At 32.8% G+C, this 18,188-nt stretch overlaps 2 protein-coding genes across 2 annotated transcripts; one reads left to right on the forward strand and one right to left on the reverse strand.

Moving 5' to 3' along the window:
* Window positions 1-137: 137 nt before the first annotated feature.
* Window positions 138-5,064, reverse strand: LOC114167652 (anoctamin-like protein). The gene is made up of 16 exons (XM_028052765.2): window positions 4,404-5,064; window positions 4,104-4,173; window positions 3,846-3,961; window positions 3,469-3,595; window positions 3,284-3,384; window positions 3,098-3,189; window positions 2,895-2,999; window positions 2,511-2,780; window positions 2,040-2,172; window positions 1,861-1,974; window positions 1,670-1,737; window positions 1,444-1,571; window positions 1,183-1,265; window positions 993-1,100; window positions 490-648; window positions 138-399 (listed from the first exon to the last, which is right to left on the reverse strand). The coding sequence occupies exons 1-16, from the start codon at window positions 4,575-4,577 to the stop codon at window positions 274-276; spliced, it is 1,974 nt and encodes a 657-aa protein (XP_027908566.1). The 5' UTR covers window positions 4,578-5,064; the 3' UTR covers window positions 138-273.
* Window positions 5,065-12,646: 7,582 nt separating this feature from the next.
* LOC114166728 (IAA-amino acid hydrolase ILR1-like 4) lies at window positions 12,647-18,114 on the forward strand. The gene is made up of 5 exons (XM_028051514.2): window positions 12,647-13,052; window positions 15,647-15,772; window positions 16,192-16,506; window positions 17,125-17,253; window positions 17,570-18,114. The coding sequence occupies exons 1-5, from the start codon at window positions 12,702-12,704 to the stop codon at window positions 17,975-17,977; spliced, it is 1,329 nt and encodes a 442-aa protein (XP_027907315.1). The 5' UTR covers window positions 12,647-12,701; the 3' UTR covers window positions 17,978-18,114.
* Window positions 18,115-18,188: the final 74 nt, after the last annotated feature.

Genomic DNA, 18,188 nt, shown 5'->3' on the forward strand with positions numbered 1-18,188 from the left:
TCAGAGTACAACAGCTACTTTGTTCATAATTTGAATGCCTCTCTAAAACACATTTCTTTCACTCACATTTTGATAAAAGTTGAAGTAATTTGTAGTTTTAATATTTACAATTTAAAACGGGACAAAACAGGCCAATCAAAGCAAAATCCCTTCTTAATATACAATTCAGCCAAGGGAAAAGAAACTAAGATAATAAAATACAATACAGCATACGGATTTTCACTATCTCGTGTGTAAGTGGCAATAAAGTAGTAATAATAAGCTGGAAAAGCATCAGTTCAATTTTTTCATTCCAAACTTCTTGTCCACTCCAGAAATAGTCCTTAGAAGCTTCTTAGAACACATATCCTGTGCCTGTGTGGTGCGTTTTGCACGGGTCGCTCTTACCCAAGCAGGTTCCTGCAAAGAATACAGTACTATAACCTGTTATCTTTCATAAAGGAGCTTTAAAATGAAGGAATAATTGTGGATGGGAAGTGAAGAAGCCACCTCAGGAACGAATCGAGAGAAACCAAACTTAATCAACAAGAGAACATGCTCCATGATTAAGATTGCTGCAAGTCCAGGCTCTATTTTCCATTTCCCTTTCTCATCATATAGCCATGCTAAAAGGGCACAGTTGGTGCATATAGACATCAATATGAGAAACTGCAATATTCAGAACTCCCTCAAGTCAGTGCGAATGACTCGTGAAAGTGTAGAGTTTACAGATGAAAGCTCATTCAAAATCTTTCTATTTATTTCAATATGTTTTTAGACCATTCACAAATATCCAATGCCATGAATAAAACGTACATTTTCTGGCGTGAGAGGAGCGCATTGGATATTACACACTGATTAGATAATGATAAATTATAGTATATAAGTAGATGCAATTCTCACCTTACTTTATGAGGACGAGTTAGGCTTAAACTTCTTTCTTAATATGGTAAGTGAATTGTTCAAGATAATTGATAAGTGCCTTCAAAATTCCAGTGTAAATAAACAAATACCTGAAATATGTTAAGCCAGGCTCCTACTGTTGCAGCAGCCCGAGGAACAGGGCGCCTCAAAATGGCTAGCAGCTTCAAAGCATCTGTCCTGATTTCCATAATATTGTTCTGAACAGCAAGGTAATAAGATGTCAACAAGTGCAAGCAAAATCAAGTGCAAAAAAAGGGAGGTGGAAGACGGCATTTATACCACAGCAGCAAAAACAAATGCAGGTGGAAATGCACAAGCAAACATCAAAATCATGCCAAACTGCAATGCCAATTCTAAGTAATCTGCAAACAGTACAGGTAAATGTCAATCTTGGATGTTTCTCAAATATGATAAGAAATTGAGCCTATTTATTTTCTACTTCAATATACACATGTATATTGAAGTGAAAATAGTTGTATTCCATATGATAAATTAATTAAATACCACATAAAATCAAGAGTGTAATGAATTTAGAAGTACCATCAAATAATCCATCTTCAAGTTCATCACCAATGCTAGCAGAGTAAGGGGGCTTAAGGTATTCTTTCTCTACTCTAGAAGTAATTTGGATTTTTTCTCTTGCTTCTCCTCTCGCTCTCTTCTTATGTCTTGAGAAATAAAAGATAGTTTAGCAATTGTATAGTGGCAACATGTTAAACAAAGTAGATCTAGCATAGTCCATGTCCAAGGGAATGAAAAGGCTTACCGAACCCTGTATTTTTTATAGGTATACTTGAGATAAGGCAATGAATTTTCCAATAAGTTTTCCAGCACCTGGAAAGACGTTTTCTCTTACATCATTATGTTAAAGGAAAAACCTCAAACTAGACAGAAGGAAAGTAAAGGGAAAATGGGAGAAGGAAGAGACACAGACAACAGAAATTTTTTCTCAACAACCTCGGACAGTAGAAGCCGCTGAATCAACACTTGACGAAGAGTTGAAAAATTGCGATGCAACAAGGCATGATAAAAGATTCCAATGTATGTCTGCATAAAGTACAGACCAAACACCTGCAGGAGAATGTAAACCCTTAAGTTCCATTTTTAGGACAATGGGAAAAACTCGGATTAGTTACCTTGTAGACCAAGCTGTCAGCTCGTTTTTCTGTGTTTTCATTGTTTTCTTTCATGATAAGTTTGACAGACAGCTTGCCACCCATCTTGGTAATATACTGAATGGCGAATAGGTAAACAGCAGTGAGAGCAAACCTGAAAAACCCAGAACTAATATAAGAGTCTCATCAATGAAATATTTACTCCACTAAATATAAGAATTTATATGATTAACCAAAGATACTTTTTAGTATCAGATTATGGATTATTTAGTGGAGAAGAGTTAGTCCCCTTCTAATAGGATGCAACTCCACAACTTCAAAGTCATTCTAACTCTAATAATTATATGAACACAACAGAAGATATTTAATTGAGACTCAAGAAAAAAATAGAATTATTGGAAAGAGAACTATACTGAAAGAAATTCCAAAACTGAAATAACAGAATATTCAATTAACTAAAAAGTATTTCATAAAGATGATATGCATTCTTACTTAATTACATCAGAATCAAGAATTTCATAAAGATGGGCATATGCCAACTCAAATGGTAACTGGAGGCATATGATGGTGACGATAATAAAAGTATCATTTCTGAATCGCAAGAAACGCTCAAGCCACTCAGATTTTTGGAATGCTTCCTTCGCTTTAATTCTATCAGACTCAAGTACTTTCATGAGTTCCATTGGGGGCTGCCAGGTGCTTTCCTTTCTGCCAGTGATCTTGTATCCTCCATCAGTTGTATCTACAGAACTAATAGGCCATCTGCAACACAACACCAAAACACAAGAGAAAGGGTGTGAAGGCAGAAGAATCGAAGAAAGTAAAAGAGAAAATTGATCGCATTGATCTCAAAAGAAGTAAAAAGTAAAACATTACCTAGCTAAAAGTGCATTGTTTTTACGCTTCCAGAACTGAGAAAACATTATAGCCCAAAGTATCACCATGATAAAGAAGACAGGGAGCAACACCAATTTCAATGGCCTAAAAGGTAATAAGAAGTCCTAAAACTGCTTAACTAGATGCAAAAACTAAAGAAGAAGTTGTAGTATAAACAAAAACCAACAGATAGATTGGCCCACCCAAAATCTATCAATTGCAAAGTAAGCCCAAATGCAGCAGGAACGAGCAGCCACCGTGTGTACATTCCAAGAAAAGCAAAGTATATTGCAATCTGCAGATTATTCATTCCTTCATTGGATAAGGAGAATGGACAACATCAATTTCATACAATATTATAAAGCTCATAGAGTCAGGGCCACATTAACCTTTGCCCCATAATATGTATAAATCTCATCTATTGGCTGACTTGTGAAGTGCCACCAATGAAGTGCCCAACTCCTGAGAAGCTTCTTTCTCTTTTTTTCATCTATCAACCAAAAGCAATATTAGTTCAGGCTTCAAGTCACACTAATCTAGAGAAAAAAATGATGGCACATGTGAGTAAAAACACCATGCAAAGGAAAGACTTGCTTAACAATGTTCTCTGATTCCAATTTCAGAATCAGATTCTCCCCAATTTCCCAATTGATTTCTTTTCCATCAAATTTAAGGGCTTTCGCGGACTTGCTGTCGTTTACCTGCAAGTTCAAGTCACAAGATAACAAAAATGTTACGGCATGCCAATAGGGCAGTTCACACAAGACTGCATGGCCTTAATCTGAGAATGCACTTTGCTAACATTTTCTTGAATTAGAAAAAGCTAAGGCACCTATAATCTGAGAATCATATGAAACAACAAGCGGTATGTGTGGAGCTAGCTAACAAACATAATAGAGAAAGAGAAATTTTGACTCATTGACACAAAGGATAGCTACGGAAAAAACTCACTATTCCATATATTAAGTGACAGTAGCACTGAAAACGCTCACACCAACTGAAAATGGAACCATCCGGTTGTTTCACAAAAGCTTCGACCTCCTCCACCTCAAATTGCAAATCCATACCTGCCATTTATTACAAGACACATTAACACCAGCACAGGAATTGCATAACCAGTCACATGCTGGTTACCACCATTTGACATAGTGAACTTAAAACAGTAATAGGCATAACAGATATCCCCTTTGTGGGATTTTTGCAATATACCAATATGAGTCCGTTTCTTGATTTGCAGTTCAGCTGCAGCCCTCCCCAATGTTTCCAAAGGTGCAGCCAACTTAACAAATACAAATAAGTTTTAGCCACTCATCAAAAAACTTAAATTAGACAAAGAAAACTGATTATACTACAACACTGATGAAAAAGATTAACAGAAAGGATTTTCTTATGCATACCAAATAGGAAAAAAAAGAATTCAAGATACGAACTGTAAAGAATAGAAGAATAGCATTGGATGAAAGTGACTGACATGAATGAAACATACAGAAGAAATGAGAAAAACCTAACCTTGATGAACTCATCTGCAATGCCAATAACTCTCTCAACTTCAAACCCCACCTTCTCAAACTCCTTTACAAGGACGTGTGCACAGTCACATGATTTGTCTTCCTCCTGAATCACTCTCCTAGGAATCACCACCCCCATCTCAAAAACACGTTCTTCATTTTCATCCTCGCTCATCTTTAACCTCACTGACCCAATGCAAGTGAGAAGAGCCAAATAAAAACAAATCCACCACCCCTTACCCCCTTCGCCAATTCAAACAGCCAAATTATGGACTTTGTTTCAAAAGCAAAGCAAAGCTTCAAATGGGCACCAGAAAGATCCAGTCTTGGCCAAAAAGATTTTTAAAAAATGACATAAAGATGAAGAATTCCCAGGAGGAATGGGTGTATTGCGTTGAAAAAGGTGTCACCGTCCAGGGGATGGAAAATTAAGACAATGTGTTGTATGTGTGGGTTCAAACAAACCCGAATTGCGAGAATTCCAAAGGAAACGGTTGAATTGAATACTATAAACACAAACTAAAACGTGAGGAAAATGACAGAAAAAAGAAAAATAGGATGATGAAGGAGGATTTGAACAAATTTGAGGAAGGTGTCCCAAAAACCTCTCATGAGGGAGAGACAGACACACAAACATTGCTATTTTGTGCTTTTTTATTTTTTATTTTTTCAAAAAGTTCTCCCAAATTATATACTCTTTCTCTCTCTGCATACAATTTATTTGAACTTTCTTATCCATTCTACATTTTTTTTTGTAGTTTTTCCTTACATTAATTATCTCGGTTCAAAATAATAGATATCAAGACATCTTCTTTTTCTTTTGCTATAAATCAAGACTACAAAATTTAAGACTTTAGTTCTAGAATTTTACCACACTCATTATTTTATATATTCATTATTTAAAAACAAGTTAAAAATGATTATAACTAATGTTATCATCTCAATATATATATATATATATATATATATATATATATATTTAATTTAAGCGAGTTGTGATTTATATTTTTTTTTAGTTTCATATACAAAATATTTTTTTTATTTGTTAACCTATCATCTATAATAAATTTCCTTGTCATAATCACTGTTTTAATCACCGAAACGCAAATTAAAAATAATTTCTTAATATATAAAAACAAGATGCATGAAGTAAATAATTTTCTTCCAAACATTACTTTTATATTATATATATATATATATATATATATATATATATAAACATAAATGTAAACAAAAATTAAACATTGATAATTAATTATTAAAAAATGAAAATATGATATTAAAAAATATTTATCTTTATTGGATAATAAAAAATTAAACATATTTTCAAATTTAAAATTATAAATGATAACTTCCAATTTTAAGAATAAATTTCTCTTCTCCTTATAGTATGGGAGACAAAATGTCCACATGAATTCTTTTTTTAGTTTTTTCAATAAACATGGACAGTATTTAAGCTACCATAAACTGTAACCTATACTTTTATTCTGGTGTATGGTGGAATAGTTTAACAATATATAATTTCATATTTTATTTAATTTTCATGTTAAGTCAAAGTTAAATATAGAATATAAATTTAATTCCACAGATTAATCATAAAATTTATATAGGTAATTTATAGATCTATAATAAATTATGATTTAATATATAGTTTAACTATGTAACTAAGTATTGGTTTATTCATGTCTTTGAAATTTGAAATATATATTTTCAGTATTTTATATTAAAAAAATATTTTAGTCTCTCAAATCTATTCAAGTAGAACTTTAGTTTCTCAAAACTAAATTTAAAACACCAAGAACAATTTTAATCTCAAAATCTTGAAATTCAACCTTAAATCTTAAATCTTACATTTTAATCGATTCATCTTAATGTCTGAAAATTTAGTTTATTTTAGTTGAAATATAGCAAAAAAATCTCAATAGAAAATCCAAATAGATTTAGCAATAGTATAATATGCTTGCATGAGTCATGGTTGTTCCCTTTATGAATCATGTACACGTTCAAAAAGAATCTTAGTTTAGACAAAAGGAAAAGTAGAAGAAAAAAAGAAAAGAAAAAGAGTGAAAGAAAGATGAGGAAAAAAAGTGATACTATCTTATAACCTCAATTTTAAAATATTTTTCTCTACACTTTTTTAAATACTATATGAGTTCTTAATTTGTTGATTAATTTTAATATTACAAAACTGGATTGTGAGATTTCTTCGTGCTCCTTGTTATTAATCTTTTTACCTCATCTTTTTCTTCTCAATTTTTATATTATTTTTCATTCACTAATTATCATTATTTTCTTTATGACTTTATTTGGAATAAATTGTTCTTAAAAATGGGTTATTTAATGTGTATGGCTCCGGCCAAAATGGAGTAAATCACATGTTTTTATGTTTTTTATTCAATGAGAGAAGACTTGGAAGTATTTTAAAAACTCACACTACAGAATGTAACACGTTTTTAATGAGTTGTTTGAAAAATGACTTTATGCATTGGTATTTAAAATAAAATTTAATACATTTATTTTATTATGAATTATACCATCGTGTTTTCTTTTTAAGTTTTATTTTATTTTATTTTATTTTTCTATTTTGAACATGTACATTTTATATTATGCTATCTTGTATGCTTTTCAGAGATGAATATTATTTAGTGTTAAATACGTTTTTATTTCTTAACTTTCAGTCAATTTTAGAATTTGTCAATTTTAAAATTTTGGATCAATTTAGTCATTTATCTTTTGAAATACGTGAATTTAGTCATTTTAATCATATTTTATTATATTTATTTGATTATTGTATTTGACTTGTTTATATTGTTTTACATATTTTTGTTTTAATGTTAATTCAAATACTATTATGAAATGCGTTTGCATTTGAAATGTTAAATAACCTTAACACAAGATTTGATTAAAATGACTAAATTCACGTTATCACGTATTTCGAAAGATGAATGACTAAATTAGTCCAAAAATTTGAAAGGGACTAATTCCAAAACCCACTTCAAGTTTAAGGATCAAGAACATATTTAACCATATTATTTAATATAGATGTCGTTTCCAAAAATGAAAAAAAAACTCATTAATTTCTTTCATAATAAATGCAATATATGAATTAATGTAAGGCCAAGTTTTATTTCTGCCATAATGTTTAAGGGTTGGCCTTAATCTGTTGGGCCTAAGGGCTGGCCCATAGGGTGCTAAGGCCCTAAAGCTGCTAGGGTTTCCAATTCTGATTCATTTCTTGCAAAACAGAACCCTAAACGTTGCCCCCTTCCTTTCAGGACGCTCTGCTAGGGCTTGACTCCGATCTTGGCCAAAGATTTCTCGAGCTCAGCTTTGTTTTCGCTCCATGTAAGTGTTTCTCAAGCTCGTACATGTACTCCCTAAAGCTTATTTTCGTGTTCTTCCTTCTAGGGTTCCATAATAACTTTGTTCTTCCTTTGCCCCGCTGTTCTTCCATTTTCTGAAACCACTTCTCGAACGGTTGCACTCCGTAGTTGGTGTCGAGGTCCCGTATAAGCCCTCTCCAAGTAAGGGAAGCTAGACTTCGCGTTTTGATTCACTTTTGTATGTGTTGGTTCTGTTATGAGTTCTGCTGCTAGCATGTTGCTTATGATGATGTAAAAATGCCTTGGGTGCTATCATGAGTGAGTCTGTGTTTGAGCATGCGTGGAACAGTGGTGGAAACTTATATACTCGCCTAGGCGAGCTCATCTCGCCCAGGCGAGAACAGCGGGAACTCGCTCAGGTTTTTGCTCGAGCGCTCGCCTAGGCGAGCTGCTGTATTTTTGAGCGACGAACAGTCTCGCCTAAGCGAGAGCTCACGACATTTTCCCGGAGCCACTGTTGCAGTCTCGCCTAAGCGAGAGTCTGCTGTTTGAGCGAGAGCACTCTTCTCGCATGAGCAAGGACTCCAGCTTGAGCGAGACCTCTTTTGGGTTTTTGCTATGCTTTGTCTCTTGAATGTTGATGGTTGTTTGATTGGCTGGTTCATTGACTTATTAAGTACAAAGGGGGTGGATATGCATGTGCTATGTATGTTATGGGTGAGAACAAATGAATTGAAAATGAGCTTGGCATGAGATATATTTGATGGTTGATCACTCATACTAAATGACATGTTAAGGGTATGCATAGGAATTTCATGATTGATTGATAATGTATGGGTAAGGGTGGTTTAGGACATAATTCCATGACCCTTGTAGCGGGGCTCGTGGTGGTGCCTCATCTTACGGACGTAATTCTGCGGGCCCTTCTTGGAGGAGTCCCCAGTGATGCCTCAGCAATAGAACCTAATTCCATGGACCCTCTTAGGGGGAGTCAATGGTGGTGCCTCATCGTATGGGCGTAATTCTATGGACCCTCTTAGGGGGGGAGTCAATGGTGGTGCCTCATCTATTGGACTTAATTCCATGGACCTCGGGGTGATAGCTCATGGTGGTGCCTCAACATAAGGACTAATTCTACGGGGGTATCGTGGTGGTGCCTCAAGGCCAGGACGTAATTCCACGGAGGTCTCGTGGTGGTGCCTCATGTAAGGATGTAATTCCGCGAAGGCCTCGTGGTGATGCCTCACTGCTAGGACGTAATTTCACAGTTTGGTGGTGGTGCCTCATCGTATGTATCCAGATTAGTCAAGTTTAAAAGCCCTAAGTGGTTTGGGTATATCATGTGTGGATGTTTGTTAATTATGATTGGTTTTAAATTTACCTGCTGAGTGTTATAATATAAGGATCTGTTACACTAGCTTACCCTTTCGCTTGTTTGTATGATTGTGTGTGGTTTCTTCCTTTGCGATGATCATCAACCTTGTTGATGTGAGCAGATGTGAGAACCTGGCAGTGGTGATAATAGAGATGCTGCGGTTTGATGATATCTTGGACGACTATCAGGCTCACTATGGGAGTCTTAGCGTTTGGAGTTTAGTAGTAGTAGTAGTTTCTCTCGCTCTTGGCAAGTTTTTGTACCTCGTTTAGGCCTGTGGAGCCACTTCCTTTTATTATGGATATGTTGGGGTACTGTGTACGTCATATTCCGTCTTTCCACACTCTCTAAATATTTAATATATATATATATATATATATACATATATATATATATATATATATGGTGTTTATTTAAATTGGAATTATCTATTTAAAATGGGATGTTACAATTAAAAATAAAAGTAAAATAAACTTTACTTTTTATAATTTTTGTATAATTTCCTTAGTAGGGTTTTGTTAAGTAATCTAATCGGAATTCCCTTGTTGAATTTACTAATATATGCATATTAAATACACATATTATTTATTTAGTAAGAATTCCTTTTGTAAGCAATATACTACATTAATCTACCACCACAAAAGTAATCGGTATTATTGACAGCTGAAATTCTTTGAAGATAAAAAACATTAGTTAGTGAATGTCTTTTTTGGACGGAAAAAATAATTGTCAATAGAAAACATTACCAATAATATTTATGGATAAATGAGAAAACCATTTATTGACTGATAATTTCGTTGATAATTAATTCTCACAATATTACGAACAAATATAGTCGTCAATAAATTTACAAAATGAAAATATCTGTCAATAAATACAATACATTTTCTTTTTGAAACAATGAACTATATTCTATACACTTAAACATAACTACTGGTCTTTATTTCAAACAAATATAAATAAAATTACAAATATATATATATATATATATATATATATATATATATATATATATATATATATATAAATTTTAAGGTCTATATACTTATTAATAATATTAATCAATTCTCATTAATTGTTTAATTTCAAACATTAAAAATAAATATGTAAAATATAGTTATAATTTTATTATAATAAATTAAAATTACAAATATAAAAAATATTGAAATAAATTAATAATATTTAACACAATCTTCATATAATATATTATGATGTTACTTTATTATACTGCAACAAGTCTAAAACAGCTTGTAATATATAAATTACTTTGCTATAATAAATAAGGATACGTATTGATATCAAGTTTCACTCGTTCTCAAACATAACTCGTAAAAGAAAATCTAAAAAGAAAATGATACAAATCTTGTGAAGACTTTAAGTTTTAAAATAAAACTTTACTTAATATAAAATTTTAATAAATTTTAACAACTTTAACTAAAGTTAACAAATTAACCTTTTTTCATTTCTTCAATTTGAGATTCAATCTAGTCTTAACATAATCAAATTTAAAAAACGAGAAAACTCTACTTACCTTTAAGAAAATGAAGTTTAAAAAAATAAAAACACATGAAATAATTAAAGAATTTCAAGACCTTGGAGTTCTAGAATTTATAACCAATTAAAACTGAATTTCAAGGATACAAATTAATTGAAAATGTCACTTTCCCCAACCATAACACAAACAGAAAAAAGAATAAAAACATTCTAAAACAAAAAGTTATATTTATTTTTTTTGTCGGTTATGAATGATTTCAAACTTACTAATTACTATAAACTAGAGAAGGAAAAAAAAGAAACGAAATGAAAAATTCTAAACAAATGAAGAAAAGAAAATTTAGAAAGAGAAATGAAAGAGAAGATGATATCCACGAGAATGAAGAAAAAAAAGAAAAAAACGTTTTCAATTTGAATCAATACATGATTAAAAATTAAACAATCAAAATTACATTCAACAAATATTAATTGATTTATGGATTTCAGAAAAAACCCAATCCAATATGTAGTTTTTTAAAAAAAATTATACAGAGGTGCATTTAATTTCTCCCCATGAAAGAGACTTATGAGCTAAGACATAAATGAAATCCTAATTAAACAAAAATTTAATCTGTCACAAAAGAAAATTGGTATATATATGTAGCTATTCAAACTCACATAAATGTGGAGAATGTTTATGTTATGTGTAATTAAAAGCTGCCAAATGTGCAGAGAAAATTCATTTATGATGTGGCTGTTATCTGTTACTGTTCATTGGATTCCTAGGAAACTTCAGCCACAAATTTTTATCAGTATTTATATTAAAATTAATATTAGTCAAAATAACTCTGTTTCTCAAATTCCAAAGTTTGTGGAAATGGCATGGAGAAGCTCTGTAAAATCTCATATTCATCACTTTGTGATATATTTAATTTAACAGTTTCTCTTTATTTATTACGAAAAGGGTTAAAATTTCTTTAACTTTTCTTTTTCTTTTTCTTTCTCTTTCGCCTCTCTTTCCATTTTTTCCTTAAAATAAGAGTGAAAAAAGGAGGATGACAGAAACATATGTAAGTATTATACAGAAATAAGGATTAAATATGTTTTGGGTCCCTCAAGTTTAAGTGAATTTTGGAATTAGTCCTTTATCAAAACTTTATATTATTTTAGTCATTCATCTTTCAAAATGTTTGAATTTAGTCCTTTTAACCAAATTTTTTTAAGTTTATACGACGTTTCAAGCACATTTCATGATAGTATTTAAGTTAATATTGAAGCAAAAATGTGTCAAACAGTGTAAATAATTTAAATACTATCATAAAATGCGCTTGAAATGTCAAATAAACTTAACAAAATTTAGTTAAAAGGACTAAATTCATGCATTTTGAAAGATAAGGATTAAATTGATCAAAAATTTTGATGATAGACTAATTCCAAATTTCGCTGAAACTTGAGAAGCATTTTTTGTGAAGCATTTTTTATTATTATTATTGTGAAGCATTTTTTAAATTTTAATATTTTAACCCTTTGTGGTCTACAATTTTCAATCTGTGTAGTTCCTGCAGTCATTGTTGATGTAAATAGCTTATATTGAATGGATAGAATTTGAAGAAAGTAAGTTTTTACATTATTTATTTGTTTTAATTATTGAGACTTTATTTGTTTTAATTATTGACGCGATACCTGTTTTTAATACTCGTTAAAAAATTATTAATTGAGAAAAATTTTTGAAAAAATATCTCAATTAAATCATTTAAAATAAAATGTTATTAATATCATATATTAAAATATTTAAAATAATTTACAAAATTAAGTATTAATATTTATATTAAAATTTAGTGATTAAAATAATGAAAATTAAGTTAACGATCTTTAATATTTTTGTTTGAAAAAACTTGATTAAGACAATTTTTCAAAGATAAATACCAATTGACCGAACAAAAGTGGGTGTCATCCGACTAATTATATCTATTTATTTTTAAATACTTTCATATTACTGTGTTTATTTTAATTATTATAAAATTTTATTGTTTATTCAAGTTTTCCAAATTTTAATATAAGAGTTCTGATCACTCCCTGTTTGTCATCTACTTGGGTTCATTGTTATTCTTGCTCACACCCATTCACCATGAATTTCTTCAACTTGGTCTCTTTGTTCATTGTTTTTCACGTTTTTGCTGCAACACCTCGCATCTTCTCGTTAACAGATTCATCCACAGAACCCCCTATCAACTTTCTAGATGCTGCCAAGAAGCCTGAGGTATTTGACTATATGGTAGGAATCAGAAGGAAGATTCACGAGAATCCAGAATTGGGTTATGAGGAATTTGAGACCAGTAAATTGATTAGAGCAGAATTGGATCAACTGGGTATACCCTATAAACACCCACTTGCAATAACTGGTATAATTGGCTTCATTGGGACTGGAAGATCGCCTTTTGTTGCTATCAGAGCTGATATGGATGCTCTCCCCATGCAGGTCACATAACTTCTGCGTATTCTTGATTTCTATGGTTAGACAGTTTGGTGGCAGTTTTTTCTTGATAGTGAGAATTTGAAGGAAATCCTTGCCTTTTCTTAAAAACTTGCATATAAATGTTTTATTGTGCTTTTTGTTATTGTATAATCCAAATAAATTATGTTCTGAGTAGGTTAGAGGTATGGGGTGATTGTAAATTTTGGTAAGTGTGATAGAAACACCATTTCTCTGTACAATACGTGTGTCTGTACAAAATCAATACATAAATCTTCTTCTTGTTCCGTGTGTGTTATTCCTTTCCCAACAAATTTGTGTGCATGAATTACCCACTAAAGTGTGAGAGTTCTGCTGCGTGATTAAAGTGTGGTTTATCTCTGTCTTGGGCATTCCTCTGCTGTGAGTCTTTGCAGAGTTCAAGTGGTGAATCATAGTGGGTTCAAGTGGTGTTGTTCCAGCAGTCTTACCGTTGTTTGGCAAGAAGAACTATGAAGACTGGTGGGTGAAGATGAATGCTATCTTTAATCACTAGAGATGTTGTGATTGGAACACCGAAGCTGAGAAGGGATCATGCGATGCTAATAGATCTTAACAGTCTTGATGAACATGAAACTGACACAGCAACTGGATTGAGGAGATCAACCAGCTCCAGCATCAGCCCGATATGACTATGAAATGATGCAAGATTCTGCTGCTGGTTCAGAAGGAGAATTGGTGCGCTATGCACCATTTTTGAATCTGGTTCAATCAGTTTTGGGAAAGTAATGCAAGAGCCTAAATGGGTCAATGCAATGGAAGTAGAATTGAGTTCTGTTGAAAAGAATGAAAGATGGGAACTTGTCAGTTTGCCTTATGGAAAGAAACCTATAGTGTTAAAGTGGGTGTATAAAGTGAAAGTGAATCTAAGTGATGAAGTGATCAAATATAAGGCCAGACTAGTAGTCAAAGATTTTTTATAAAGGCTGAAAGTTGACCATGGGGCGGTCTTTGCACATGTTACAATATTAGAAAGAGTGAAATTTATGGATGATATAGCAAATTTAAGAAAGTGGTCTATGCATCAATTAGATGTGAAATTGATTTTCTTAAATGTACTGCTAGATGAGGAAGTGTATGTGATTCAACCTGTAGGCTTTGAGATATTGGGACAGGAAGAGAAAGTATACAAATCGAGGAAGGCTTTTTTAAGCAAGCCCCAAGGGCTTGCTACAAGAGAATAGGTAATTTTCTTAGCCAAATAGGCTTTGTTAAATGCATATCTGAGCATGGAGTGTTTGTAAAGGTCTTGGATGTGGTCACTGATACAGATTTGTTAATTGTTTGTCTCTATGTAGATGACTTATTGGTGACAGGTAGCAATCAAGGGGAGATTAAAGACCTTTTTTTAGCAAGAGATGATTAAAGAGTTTGAAAGGAGTGATCTGGAGCCTTTGTCTTATTTCCTTGGCACTGAATATAAAACAACAGGGAATGGTATTGTGATGCCTCAAACTCAATATGCTCTGACTTATTAAAGACATTCAACATGTTTAAGTGCAACTTCACTGTCAAACCAGCTGCATCTAGATTGATACTTGAAAAAAAAGGGACTAAGGAACTTATTTATCCTACCTGCTTCAAACTAATTGTTGGATCACTTAATGCAATACTATACCTGACTTAGCATTTAATGTTGGCTTAATGAACAAAATCATGGAGACACGAAGGAAAGCTCACTTATTGGTAATCAATGGTAATGTGTTATGTGAAAGGAACCTTGGATTACGGAATTCTATTTCCTAAAGGAAGTGATAACTCAGAAATTGAATTGCTTTGGTACTCTAACTCTGATTGATATGGTTATAAATCTGATCCAAAGAGTACTGCTAGTTATGTTTTTATGTGTGGATAAGCACCAACCTCTTGGTGCTCATAAAAGGAATCCGTGGTGGTCCTATCCTCATGTGAGCTTCAATGAGTGCTTGTCAAGCTTGTGTGGCTTACATTAATGCAAGAGATCAAAGTGAAGAACTTAGGAGAAGTCGAGCTATTTGTAGATAACAAATCAACAATTGACTTAGCAAAACATCCAGCAGCACATGCGAGGAGTAAACACACAGAAATAATATTTCACTTCCTCAAAGATCAATTGATTAATGGGAGACTGATTCGAGAACACCACATAACAAAATTATGAGTAGCAGGTATCTTTACAAAGGCATGGGGAAAGGTTCAGAGAGCTAAGAGATATGTTAGGAATTGTCTCCTTGAATCATTTGAATTAAAGGGGAATGTTATTAGATAATTCAAATATCTATTGTAGTTAACTATGTTATGAGTTAGTTAGAGTAATGAACAGATTGTAATTTTTTGTAAGTGTGATATAGGTGCGCATATGTGTGTGTACATAATCAATACAAAAACTTACTTCTGTAATATTCTTCTTCTCTCTGTGTGTGTGATTCCTTTCCAACACTCTTGACTTTTGAATTATGATGGTTTTACTTCTATCGGTTGGTTATGGGATAAGACAACAAAAGAGTTTTTGCTTGCCTTTTCTCAAAATTTTGTAATGTTTTGTGCTTTTTTCATTGACTTATTACTGTATATAACTTTAGGAAATGGTGGAGTGGGAGCACAAGAGTAAAGTACCTGGAAAGATGCATGCTTGTGGTCATGATGCTCATGTGGCTATGCTTCTCGGTGCTGCGAAGATTCTTAAACATCATGAAAAAGAGATACAAGTTTGACTTTTTATATTGACTTCTTTATTTTCGATTCCTGGATCTTCTGCTTTGTGGTTTTGCTTACTTTTGCAGACACTGAACTTCTTATCTCCGTTTAAAACATATGATCACTACTCATTGCTGTCCAGTTTGTCATATGCTCAAGAAATTTGGCCCTCTTAATGATTTTATATGTTTCTTTTATGCAAACCTTTTTGTTTTATGATTCCAATCATGTCAGTATCAAGCATGTGCTCTGTTTATAAGGTATTTGTGAATGAAAAGTTAAAGAAAGTTGGCTACTATATCATTCTACTTGACAAGGACAGTCTCCCACATCTGCTTCTTTATTATGAAATTTCAGTTAGTTGTCGTGTTCTCTTGTTTTCACCCTGTCATGCATCCATGATAATTTCACTATTTTGATGTCTAAATAGGGAACTGTAGTTCTTGTTTTCCAACCAGCAGAGGAAGGAGGTGGGGGAGCCAAGAAAATTGTGGAGGCTGGAGCCTTAGAAAATGTTACAGCTATTTTTGGATTGCATGTGTCACGTGACTTCCCATTAGGTGAAGTGGGCTCTAGGTCTGGTCCAATGTTGGCAGGAAATGGTTTTTTTGAAGCTATAATAAGGGGAAAAGGAGGTCATGCAGCTATTCCTCAACAATCTATAGACCCTATATTGGCAACTTCTAATGTTATAATTAGCTTACAGAATCTTGTTTCTCGCGAGGCTGACCCTCTGGATTCCCAGGTAAGTTCGCTTCAACTTCATTTCTTCCTTTTCCCTTGCCACCAACTACTCATTTATGCTTACAACTGAGATTTAAAACGCAAAGCTCCCACTTAATTAGTGATGTTCTTATTTGATTGCTAAATAAAAGAATTTATAGTGTTTTCTGAACCCAAGGCTATGCAAAATTTGTGATTGAGCTAGAAACTTATTGCTTACACTTCAATCAAACTTGCCTTGTCATTTAAGTAAACTTTTCCTTCTGTTATCCACATAAACTTTGAAAGTACCAATTCTACCTTTTGGTCACTTTTTTGACACCTTAGATATGTATATATTCTTGTACTAAATACTAGAAGAGGTTCTCATGACATTGATGCAGGTGCAAAAACCTTGAAGAGAAAATTTATCCTGGTAGTTTTTTTCTCTTTCCAAATGTTAAAATTTAATGGCAGCTGATTTTAAACTTGGGTTTGGATTGTAGAGAGTAAGGGCTGTGCTATAGAGAGTAACTTTTGATGAGAGTGGATTTAAAGGGTTTGTGATTTTTACTTATTAAATATTACGAAGTGCTGTTTCGAGAAGGAATTTGATTTGAATCCTCTGTGCCTTCCTAAAATAGAAAGCATCTCCGCACAGGTTGTGACTGTAGGAAAATTCCAAGGAGGTAGTGCATTCAATATCATTCCAGATTCTGTCACGATCGGTGGCACCTTCCGAGCTTTTTCAAAAGAAAGCTTCCAGCAATTAAGACACCGCATTGAGCAGGTATGTCATGGAGAAGAATAACATTTTTTTGTATGCATAAACTAAAAGAACGAAAATGTTCAGAATTTGTTTTTGTTTTTAGTCTTGTTAGTACATTTCTGAATTGTAATTATAGGATCAGCAAATAAAATTAGTTAGGTTTCTCCTTTTATATTAAAGTCAACGTATGCTCTTGAATGCACTTGTAATTATCAACAGAAACGTGTTACAATAAAAATAAGAAACACCTTTACATGATAATTTCAACTAAGAAAATGGATTCACTCACATCATACAGTTTTCATTGGCAGATGCTAAGGCTGATTCGTTTATGCAGGTTGTGATTGCACAAGCTGCTGTGCAGAGGTGCAATGCAACAGTGAACTTCCTTCAAGACCTGAATCCTTTCTTTCCCGTAACCATAAACGATGATGACTTGCATCAACATTTTCGGAGTGTTGCAGGGAATTTGCTTGGCGTGGATAAAGTAAATGACATGCAACCATTGATGGGAGCTGAAGACTTTTCATTCTATCAAGAGGTTATACCTGGCTACTTTTTCATGGTTGGAATGCAGAATGCTTCACATGAAAAACTTGAGCAGGTACACTCACCCTATTTCAAAGTCAATGAAGATGTTCTTCCTTATGGAGCTGCACTTCATGCCTCATTAGCTGTTAGTTATCTTCTGAAAAATCCGCAGGACATAGCCCCTGCAGAGGGGAAATATCATGATGAATTGTAACAGAACTTTACTTTTTGTTGGAAAAAATGACCGTTAGTAGTCACTAAAATAATAGCAATATATATATATATACATATATATATTGTTTCTTGTAGCAATGACATTATGAACTGGTTTGTATTTAAATTTTTATTAAACCTGGTGTTGAGTTTATGCATGAGCTAAGAAAATAAAGCTGTTTTACATTTTAATAAACTACCAATTTTTTCTT

This window comes from Vigna unguiculata, chromosome 10, assembly GCF_037176805.1.
Source record: "Vigna unguiculata cultivar grain cowpea cultivar isolate G323 ecotype 2 chromosome 10, ASM3717680v1, whole genome shotgun sequence".
NCBI lineage: Eukaryota > Viridiplantae > Streptophyta > Magnoliopsida > Fabales > Fabaceae > Vigna > Vigna unguiculata.

Excerpts from the sequence above, each read along its gene's own strand:
- LOC114167652 (XM_028052765.2), bottom strand. The coding sequence starts at position 4,577 with ATGAGCGAGGATGAAAATGAAGAACGTGTTTTTGAGATGGGGGTGGTG. Across the intron at positions 3,596-3,845 it reads GTCACTTAATATATGGAATA|GTAAACGACAGCAAGTCCGC; the intron begins GTGAGTTTTTTC and ends TTGAACTTGCAG. Across the intron at positions 1,266-1,443 it reads TGAAGATGGATTATTTGATG|ATTACTTAGAATTGGCATTG; the intron begins GTACTTCTAAAT and ends TACTGTTTGCAG.
- LOC114166728 (XM_028051514.2), top strand. The coding sequence starts at position 12,702 with ATGAATTTCTTCAACTTGGTCTCTTTGTTCATTGTTTTTCACGTTTTT. Across the intron at positions 13,053-15,646 it reads TGGATGCTCTCCCCATGCAG|GAAATGGTGGAGTGGGAGCA; the intron begins GTCACATAACTT and ends ATATAACTTTAG. Across the intron at positions 15,773-16,191 it reads ATCATGAAAAAGAGATACAA|GGAACTGTAGTTCTTGTTTT; the intron begins GTTTGACTTTTT and ends ATGTCTAAATAG.